We start from the raw sequence: 11,008 nt of genomic DNA, 5'->3' as shown, positions 1-11,008 counted from the left end.
TTATAGGAATAAATAAATTGTAATGTCAGACATCTTCAAATTGTGTTTGAAAAGATATGTGCTTGTTTTTATTTTTGGGGAAATCCACACAACCTGGTCTGTGTACAGTATGTTTGTGTGTGTGTTGTCGGAAAAACCTCGCCTTGTCTTTCAGGTTTCCTCACTCACACACCTGTTGGGTGTGAAGGGGAGGAGATTTATTTTAACTCTCTTTTACATTCCCTCTTCTTCTTATTTCTCATTTCACTCCTGCTCTTGCGTTTGTTCATGCCTGTGTGTGTTTTGGACCTGTTTCTTTTGATTATACCTAGTTTCTTTAGCATTTGTAAAATACTCAGAGAGTCTGATTTGGGAATTTCAGCATGACTGAGAGTGCCCTGAACACCCCGGACCTGAAAGATCTGGAAGAAGATGAACTATGGGATCTAATCAATGACAACCGTCATGCCATCTCTCTCGGTGTCCGTCCCTGTTTGCTCATCCCTTACTTGCGGCAGGCGCGTGTGCTTACAGACCTTGACGAGGATGAGATACTTACCTGTCTCAAACTCTCCAACCGCAGTATGAGAACCAGTAAGACACCCGTGACTGATGGGAATTGGAGGAGAGAGGCTGGAAATATACCAGAGTATGATAGGAAAAAGGATTATGAAGTACAGCTAATTTACAATAGACAGAATCAGGCTAAAAACAAATATTAAGTAAGGGCGCAAGAGAAGATAGATTTTTTCCCCTTCAGGACTAAATTTTATCTTTGTTTTGGAATTAGAGCAGCGGATATATATATATATATATATATATATATATATATATATATATATATATATATATATATATATATATATATATTAGCAGGTACAGAAAGTTGGGTGGGCAATCTTATATGGGAAAATATTAGATGCAGACAAACAAATCAGCTGGATCACAGCATGCTGATAACTGAGAAGAAAACAAAGTAATCAAGAGAAAAGAGAGAGAGTTGATAGATTGTAATAATTTTGGGAAATAAAACATTGCTGTTTGAATGTTACTTATGTACATCATTTATTATGATTATTATCTCTTTCTGCAGGTCATATGCTGGATCTGTTGCGTGTGCAGGGCCGTAATGGAGCCATGGCTCTACTCGAAAGTCTGATGATCCATTACCCCACTCTTTACACACAGATCACTGGCCGCCAGCCCAGCACTGAGCCTTCAGGCTTCAGTGGTGAGCCAATTCGCATCTTACTTCTGAGCAGTGTACACGTTTTTACGTAAACATAAAAACAGACAATATGCCAACCATTAACATCAAATACTTCATTTAAATTATTTAATTGAAATAAACTCTCAATCTGAACAACTATAGCTGTTACCTGTTAAGACCAATCAAGACAAAAATACAAAATTAGCTGTAAATAATGCACAAGATATCTTTGTTAGATTATACAAACTACTGTTTACTTCTATTATAGATTCTGATGTTACTGCTGATGAGTGTTTTTTAAAAAAAACAAACAAAAAAAACACTTAACAACACATACTAAACCAAAAGAATATTATGAAATATAGAATGTTAGATAACATCTAAAAAACTGAGGAATTCACTTTAGGGCTATTTTGTCCCCACATTGAAAATATCTGGGACATTTTTGTCACATTCAGTGGCATTTTTTGCTGCGAGCCCTGGTTAATTACTGGCCCTGCTGACTAGCTTTCTGAATGCATGACAAGCTTGTACTCAAAACCTGCAGTTTTGATCTGGACTGATAACTGAAAGGTTGTAGGTTTGATTAGGGGCATAGCACTAAATGTTGGGCACCGGGCACAGAACTATTTTAGGGCCCTCTAAACAATTTGGTTTTTGGTGGGGGTAATATATATAAATGTTTTAGATGGATAATTAACATTATTTATAAGTCATTCACAGCTTTTTATTTTCAATCACAAATTTTCTTTGAATCAAGGAATAATATATATATATATATATATATATATATATATATATATATATATATATATATATATATATATAAAAACTGCGTTCTGATAAAATAAATTATGCATGTATACATTTATGAGTTTTCTTGTTGGCAAAGTTGCCATTAGTTGTCTGAAATGAGAGGAGTGCCAGGTTGTTCAGTCTATCCTGAAGCATTACTGCTCTCAGGTAGATTTTGGTAACTGACATTTACACAGGTTCCAAAATTAGTTCCTACCATACAGTGCATCCGGAAAGTATTCACAGCGCTTCACTTTTTCCACATTTTGTTATGTTACAGCCTTATTCCAAAATGGATTAAATTCATTATTTTTCTCAAAATTCTACAAACAATACCCCATAATGACAATGTGAAAGAAGTTTGTTTGAAATCTTTGCAAATTTATTAAAAATAAAAAATGAAAAAATCACATGTACATAAGTATTCACAGCCTTTGCATTGACACACAAAATTGAGCTCAGGTGCATCCTGTTTCCACTGATCATCCTTGAGATGTTTCTACAACTTGATTGGAGTCCACCTGTGATAAATTCAGTTGATTGGACATGATTTGGGAAGGCACACACCTGTCTATATAAGGTCCCACAGTTAACAGTGCATGTCAGAGAACAAACCAAGCCATGAATTCCAAGGAATTGTCTATAGACCTCCGAGACAGGATTGTATTGAGGCACAGATCTGGGGAAGGGTACAGAAAAATTTCTACAGCATTGAAGGTCCCAGTGAGCACAGTGGCCTCCATCATCCGTAAATGTAAGAAGTTTGGAACCACAAGGACTCTTCCTAGAGCTGGCCGCCCGGCCAAACTGAGCGATCGGGGGAGAAGGGCCTTAGGCAGGGAGGTGACCAAGAACGCGATGGTCACTCTGACAGAGCTCCAGCGTTTCTCTGTGGAGAGAGGAGAACCTTCCAGAAGAACAACCATCTCTGCAGCACTCCACCAATCAGGCCTGTATGGTAGAGTGGCCAGACAGAAGCCACTACTCAGTAAAAGGCACATGACAGCCTGCCTGGAGTTTGCCAAAAGGCACCTGAAGGACTCTCAGACCATGAGAAACAAAGATTGAACTCTTTGGCCTGAATGGCAAGCGTCATGCCTGGAGGAAACCAGGCACTGCTCATCACCTGAACAATACCATCCCTACAGTGAAGCATGGTGGTGGCAGCATCATGCTGTGGGGATGTTTTTCAGCGGCAGGAACTGGGAGACTAGTCAGGATCGAGGGGAAATATGAATGCAGCAATGTACAGAGACATCCTTGATGAAAACCTACTCCAGAGCACTCTGGACCTCAGACTGGGGTGAAGGTTCATCTTCCAACAGGACAACGACCCTAAGCACACAGCCAAGATAACAAAGGAGTGGCTATGGGACAACTCTGTGAATGTCCTGCAGTGGCCCAGCCAGAGCCCAGACTTGAACCTGACTGAACATCTCTGGAGAGATCTGAAAATGGCTGTGCACCAATGCTCCCCATCCAACCTGATGGAGCTTGAAAGGTCCTGCAAAGAAGAATGGGAGAAACTGCCCAAAAATAGGTGTGCCAAGCTTGTAGCATCATACTCAAAAAGACTTGAGGCTGTAATTGGTGCCAAAGGTGCTTCAACAAAGTATTGAGCAAAGGCTGTGAATACTTATGTACATGTGATGATTTTTTTATTTTATTTTTTTATAAATTTGCAAAGATTTCAAACAAACTTCTTTCATGTTGTCATTATGGGGTAATGTTTGTAGAATTTTGAGGAAAATAATGAATTTAATCCATTTTGGAATAAGGCTGTAACATAACAAAATGTGGAAAAAGTGAAGTGCTGTGAATACTTTCCGGATGCACTGTAGGTTACGTTTCGAGCCTGGGGTTTCGATGAGCGTGATTTTGCTTCACTTTTTTACACGGATATCTAATAAATATTTACCTACTTAGTGTTGACACATATGGCTTGCTTTTTTTGTGTAAGAAACTCCAATTGTCTGCTACCTCTCATTCTTTCTCTGCTTTCGGCTTCATTTCTGTAGATAAATTAACGGATTAAGTAATGTAACCAACATGACGTGCACAATTTGCACACCGTGCCAAGTAGGTATTGTTGCAGGCCGGAGATCTCCAAATGGGGATGGAATCTCCTAAAGAGGGTGGGGTTAATCCAGAAGGGGCGGGGTTACTTCAAAAGGGGGTTGTGCCAATTCCAAAAGGGGGCATCACTTCCACTCATGGTTAGGGTTGCTGGCCGAAGGATTAGACCATTTTCCTTTTCTTGGGAAGTCTTGAGACGTTTTTATTCCTACAAGCAGCATGTTATTACTATATATAAAGTTTTTATAAAATTATCATGGAATGTCAAAATAGCCTTTCTGTGGGCCCCTATCCAGTGAGGGCCCCTGTTACTCTGGTTCACCATTACCACAAGCATCATTTCATCCTTGACTTACAAAGAAACTTAGGCCACGTCCACACCAATGGGTTTTTGGCTGAAAATTCAGTTTTCTGTTTCTTACGTCATAAATCTTTTAACCAAAGTATGCAGTACTGCGGAGCATTTACGAAAGTCTCTGGTCAGAACCACTCTAATACATTTTTGTTTGAAATGCATTGATTTCATCCTCACTAGAATGGTGTTTTCCTCGACCAAGAAGCATTTAGAAAACGCTCTCCATTACCGCTTACTTTGGAAAACACTGACATTAGGAAACTGAAAATTGAGTTTGAGTGTGAATGTGGCCTCCGTTTTTGGTGGAGGAAAATGTCTTTCCACTGTTGATATGTAAAGGTAGCGTTTTCAATCGAAAACATTTTAGTGTGGACTTGGCCTAAATCTCAAGTAATTCCAGAGGGGCTAAACCTATAATAAGTGTACAATAGTGACTTTGGCAAAAAGTCAGCTAAATGACTAAGAAGTAATTAGTAAAACCTTGCCTCTGTGCTTACCAGGCCTGATAAAGTACACTGAGCTGACAGAGTACCTGGTTCGTGCTGTGAGCGGTATGCAGACGGAGCTGCAAGAGGCGCGACACGAGGCAGCGCGACTGCGAGCCCGGTGCAGTGAACTGGAGGGGAAACTGGGGCAGGCGCAACAGAATATTGAAGAGTTCAGCCAGATGCAGGGAGAGCATGCGCGACTACGCAGTCACCTTGCAGGTTAGCATTTGGCATAGCACAACATCAACATTAAAAAAATCATTGATAAACATATATTGCTTAACAGATCGTAGTATATGAACATTCAAATATGGATACATTTGCAAAATATGAATAAAAGTTTCATGACATTTCAAATTATTTGAATGTTATATTAACTAATGATGTGTTATGTTTATGAAAGTTATTAATGATATTTAATATTATTTAAGTGGTAATGCTTTGTATGTATATACACTCACTGGCCACTTTATTAGGTACACCTGTACATCTACTTATTCATGTGATTTTCTAATCAGCCAATCATGTGGCAACAGTGTAATGTATAAAGTCATTCAAATATGGGTCAGGGGCTTCAGTTAATGTTCACATCAACCATCAGAATGGGGAAAAATGTGATCTCAGTGATTTAGACTGTGGCATGTTTGTTGGTGCCAGAGGGGCCGGTTTGAGTATTCCTGTAACTGCTGATCTCCTGGGATTTTCACGCGCAACAGTCTCAAATTGGATGTTATGGAGAATGGTGCAAAAAATAAAAAACAACCAGTGAGCGGCAATTCTATGGATGAAAACACCTTGTTGATGAGAGAGGTCAACGGAGAATGGCCAGACAGGTTGGCTTCGGTAACACCTCTGTACAATTGTAGCGAGCAGAATAGCATCTCAGAATGCCAACATGTCGAACCTTGAGACGGATGGGATACAACAGCAGAAGACCACGTTGGGTTCCACCTCTTTCAGCCAAGAACAGAAAACTGAAGCTGCAGTGGGCCTACCATTTGTGTACCTCAGCAGAAATCCAGATTTGTCAGACCAGGCAATGTTTTTCCAATCGTCTACTGTCCAGTTTTGGTGAGCCTGTGCCCACTGCAGCCTCAGTTTCCTGTTCTAAGCTGACAGTAGTGGTACCTGGAGGGGTCTTCTGCTGCTGTAGCCTATCTGCCTCAATATTCGTCCTGCTGTATGTTCAGAAATGTTTTCTGCATGGAACTGTTGTTATTTGGGTAACTCTCACCTTCCTGTCAGCTTGGACCAGTCTGGCCATTCTCATCTGACCTCTGTCATTAACAAGCCCTTTTTGCCCACAGAACTGCCGCTCGCTATATGTTTTTAGTTATTCGCACCATTCTCTTTACACTCTAGAGACTGTTGCATGTGAAAATCACAGGAGATCAGCAGTTACAGAAATACTCAAACCAGCCCGTCTGGCACCAACAATCGCACTGAGATCAAATTTTTTCCCCATTCTGATGGTTGGTGTTAACAGTGACTGAAGCGCCTGACCCATTTATGCATGATTTTATACATTACACTGCTGCCACACGATTGGCTGATTGGATAATCGCATGATTAAGTAGATGTACAGGTGTACCTAATAAAGTGGCCAGTGAGTGTATATAAATGTTAGGTTGTCCTTTGCGCAGGTTTACACAGAGACTGGCTGAAACAGAAAGATGAGATGTGTGATCTGTATGTCAGATACACCACAGCTGTGGAGGAGAAGTCTGCTTCCAGTATACACAACAGAGAACTGCACCTACAGGTGAGGAACTCAAATTTGTGTGTGCTTTGTGTGTGACTATAGTTGCCATTCAGCAGACATACAGTAAACAAATTGCCTTCTCTCCTTGGCTTCCACCACTAGACACAAGTCATAACATATTTAGAGATTTTTGTTGCAAGAGGAAGTGTGTGTGTGTTGTCATTCTCTCCTTTGAATATTAATTTCCTTTTCTTTTCTTTTTTTTTTTTTTTTTTTTTTTTTTTGCTTTAAACATACACTATATTGCCAAAAGTATTCGCTCACCTGCCTTTAGACACATATGAACTTAAGTGACATCCCATTCTTAATCCATAGGGTTTAATATGACGTCGACCCACCCTTTGCAGCTATAACAGCTTCAACTATTCTGGGAAGGCTTTCCACAAGGTTTAGGAGTGTGTTTATGGGAATTTTTGACCATTCTTCCAGAAGCGCATTTGTGAGGTCAGACACTGATGTTGGACGAGAAGGCCTGGCTCACAGTCTTCGCTCAAATTCATCTCAAAGGTGCTCTATCGGGTTGAGGTCAGGACTCTGTGCAGGCCAGTCAAGTTCTTCCACACCAAACTCACTCATCCATGTCTTTATGGACCTTGCTTTGTGCACTGGTGCGCAGACATGTTGGAACAGGAAGGGGCCATCCCCAAACTGTTCCCACAAAGTTAGGAGCAGGGAATTGTCCAAAATCTCTTGGTATGCTGAAGCATTCAGAGTTCCTTTCACTGGAACTAAGGGGCCAAGCCCAGCTCCTGAAAAACAACCCCACACCATAATCCCCCCTCCACCAAACTTCACAGTTGGCACAATGCAGTCAGACAAATACCGTTCTCCTGGTAACAGCCAAACCCAGACTCGTCCATCAGATTGCCAGATGGAGAAGTGTGATTCGTCACTCCATAGAACGCGTCTCCACTGCTCTAGAGTCCAGTGGCGGCGTGCTTTACACCACTGCATCCGACGCTTTGCATTGCACTTGGTGATGTATGGCTTGGATGCAGCTGCTCGGCCATGGAAACCCATTCCATGAAGCTCTCTACGCACTGTTCTTGAGCTAATCTGAAGGCCACATGAACATTGGAGGTCTGCAGCGATTGACTCTGCAGAATGTTGGCGACCTCTGCGCACTATGTGCCTCAGCATCCGCTGACCCCGCTCTGTCATTTTACGTGGCCTACCACTTCATGGCTGAGTTGCTGTCATTCCCAATCGCTTCCACTTTGTTATAATACCACTGACAGTTGACTGTGGAATATTTAGTAGCGAGGAAATTTCACGACTGGACTTGTTGCACAGATGGCATCCTATCACAGTACCACGCTGGAATTCACTGAGCTCCTGAGAGCAGCCCATTCTTTCACAAATGTTTGTAGAAGCAGTCTGCATGCCTAGGTGCTTCATTTTATACACCTGTGGCCATGGAAGTGATTGGAACACCTGAATTCAATTATTTGGATGGGTGAGCGAATACTTTTGGCAATATAGTGTATCTTTGTAATTTATTACCAAGCTTTCATAATCATATTGGAGATCACTTATATTTGGTCCAATCTGACTAAATTTGTGTAACCACTGTTTATTTTTCCATGTTTACAGGGCAGTGAAATTTAAGCCATTTGTTTAGAAGAAACCTGAACCCATATGCTTTAAAATTTTTGCTCTATTAACAAAACAAAAAGCTGAAGATTTTTCTGTGTCACTCTACCACACCTACTCAACAAAAAGGGAAGGTTCAAAGCAGTCAAACTCACTGCCCTTGGCAGAGAATCAATAATAGGACCAAAAGAAGTAGTATAATCAACACAAAAAGATGTTTTCTGTGGTTTGTTTTTCAATAAATTAAGAGCATAATGCAAACTCTTCTCCAGGTTTATCAGCTGCAATGTGAGTTAAGGAAGGCTCAGAAAGAGACAGACTTGCAGAGGCAGCGTTCCTTAAAGAATATTTCTCTCAGTGACACACAGCAGCTCAAGGAAGAGATCAACGCTCTACGTGCAAAGTTACTGGAGGCTGAGAAATTCTCCCCGGTGAAAAAAAGATCAATTTTCATAGCAAGTCAACCAATTTTGGGACTTAACTTTATTGTACTGATCTTCATTGTAAATCTGTCTATCTGTCTTTCATTCAGGCACGTCAGGATATCCTGGCTCAGGATCTGGAAGAGGCCAGAGACAGACGTTCGGAACTTGCTGAGGAGGTTGGTAGACTAAGTGAGGAGAGTGAACGACTCCAGCAAGAGAAAGAGGAGGTAAAACTCTTTATGTTTGAATCTTAGTACTGTCTATCTATTTGGCTTTCAATGTTTTGTTTTTTTTTTCTGCATTAGACCATGTTATTTTAACATTGGCAAGAAAGCAAGAATTCATATCTCTTATTTCTTTGCATCTTGTACCTCTTTCTTTTTCTCTTTAAAAATTTTCTTTTAAATATACACCTTTTTATGACACCCTCATCACACTTGCCTCCTTCCTCCTTTAGCTCCTGGAAGAGAAGGACTGTTTGGCCCTGGAGGTGGAGAAGTTAACTGTGGACTGTGAGATGTACCAGCACAAGAGCGCACTGTTCCAGAGTCAGCTGGGAGAAGTGCAGGCTGAGAGAGACAGGGTCAGCATCATCAGAACGCTTTGACAATACAAACTCATTCTATTCATCTTAAAAAGGTTTAATGTTTCCAGATTAAACAATGCAGAAATCAGTTTGTACAGTATCTGTTTAAAATTCAGTGTAGTGTCCCAAAGAATGGAATACGGTATGGAGAATATCCCTTTATTTGTGAGTAATGTCATATATATATATATATATATATATATATATATATATATATATATATATATATATATATATATTACACAGTCATGTGGAAAAGAACGTACACCCTCCTTGAATTCTATGGTTTACGTATCAGGACATAATAAAAATCATCTGGTCCCTAGCAAGTCTTGAAATTAGGTAAATACAACATGACATATTACACCGTGTCATGATTTATTTAACAAAAATAAAGCCAAAATGGAGAAGCCATCTGTGAAAAACTAAGTACACCCTTACTGCTTCCATAGGAATTAAGAGGCTAAGTAGTAGCCAGGTGCTGCTAATCAAATGCCCTTGATTAATTGATCATCAGCAAGTGTCACCACCTCTATAAAAGCCAAAGTTTTAGCAGTTTGCTGGTCTGGAGCATTCAGGTGTGTGTTAACACAATGCCAAGGAGGAGAGACATCAGCAATGATCTTAGAGAAGCAATTGTTGCTGCCCATCAATCTGGGAAGGGTTATAAGGCCATTTCCAAACAATTTAAAGTCCATCATGCTACAGTGCGAAAGATTATTCACAAGTGGAAAACATTCAAGACAGTTGCCAATCTTCCTAGGAGTGGATGTCCCAGCAAATTCACCCCAATTTCAGACCATGCAATGCTCAGAGAAATTGCAAAAACCCAAGAGTTACATCTCAGACTCTACAGGCCTCAGTTAGCATGTTAAATGTTAAAGTTCATAACAGTACAATTAGAAAAAGACTGAACAAGTATGGTTTGTTTGGAAGGGTTGCCAGGAGAAAGCCTCTTCTCTCTAAAAAGAACATGGCAGCACGGCTTAGGTTTGCAAAGTTGCATCTGAACAAACCACGAGACTTCTGGAACAATGTCCTTTGGACAGACGAGACCAAAGTGGAGATGTTTGGCCATAATGCACAGTGCCACGTTTGGCGAAAACCAAACACAGCATATCAGCACAAACACCTCATACCAACTGTCAAGCACGGTGGTGGAGGGGTGATGATTTGGGCTTGTTTTTCAGCCACAGGACGTGGGCACCTTGCAGTCATTGAGTCGACCATGAATTCCTCTGTATAACAAAGTATTCTAGAGTCAAATGTGAGGCCATCTGTCCAACAGCTAAAGCCTGGCCGAAATTGGGTCATGCAACAGGACAATGATCCCAAGCACACCAGCAAATTTACAACAGAATGGCTGAAAAAGAAAAGAATCAAGGTGTTGCAATGGCCCAGTCAAAGTCCAGACCTCAACCCGATTGAAATGCTGTGGTGGGACCTTAAGAGAGCTGTGCATAAACAAATGCCCACAATCCCCCGACGAACTGAAGCAACATTGTAAAGAAGAGTGGGCCAAAATTCCTCCACAACGATGTGAGAGACTGATAAAGTCATAAAGAAAACGATTACTTGAAGTTATTGCTGCTAAAGGTGGTTCTACAAGCTATTGAATCTTAAGGTGTACATAGTTTTTCACACATGGCTTCTCCATTTTGGCTTTATTTCTGTTAAATCATGACACGGTGTAATATTTCATGTGTTGTTGTTCATCTGAGGTTGTATTTACCTAATTT

At 40.6% G+C, this 11,008-nt stretch overlaps 1 protein-coding gene across 4 annotated transcripts in view; it reads left to right on the top strand.

The window, feature by feature from the left end:
• The first annotated feature begins 264 nt into the window (after positions 1–264).
• LOC127446612 (caspase recruitment domain-containing protein 14-like) overlaps positions 265–11,008 on the top strand; it is a 41,766-nt gene continuing 31,022 nt past the window's right edge. For all 4 annotated transcript variants that reach the window (XM_051707668.1, XM_051707669.1, XM_051707666.1 and 1 more), the window contains exons 1-7: positions 265–573; positions 1,073–1,210; positions 4,916–5,122; positions 6,547–6,665; positions 8,531–8,689; positions 8,791–8,910; positions 9,141–9,266. In XM_051707668.1, the coding sequence (XP_051563628.1) occupies positions 363–573; positions 1,073–1,210; positions 4,916–5,122; positions 6,547–6,665; positions 8,531–8,689; positions 8,791–8,910; positions 9,141–9,266 (1,080 nt within the window). In that variant the 5' untranslated portion in view covers positions 265–362. The remainder of the gene's footprint in view (positions 574–1,072; positions 1,211–4,915; positions 5,123–6,546; positions 6,666–8,530; positions 8,690–8,790; positions 8,911–9,140; positions 9,267–11,008) is intronic.

Source organism: Myxocyprinus asiaticus, chromosome 9 (assembly GCF_019703515.2).
Source record: "Myxocyprinus asiaticus isolate MX2 ecotype Aquarium Trade chromosome 9, UBuf_Myxa_2, whole genome shotgun sequence".
Taxonomy (NCBI): Eukaryota; Metazoa; Chordata; class Actinopteri; order Cypriniformes; family Catostomidae; genus Myxocyprinus; species Myxocyprinus asiaticus.
The sequence above is the reverse complement of the archived record's forward strand: the minus strand, read 5'-3'. Positions and strand labels throughout refer to the sequence as shown.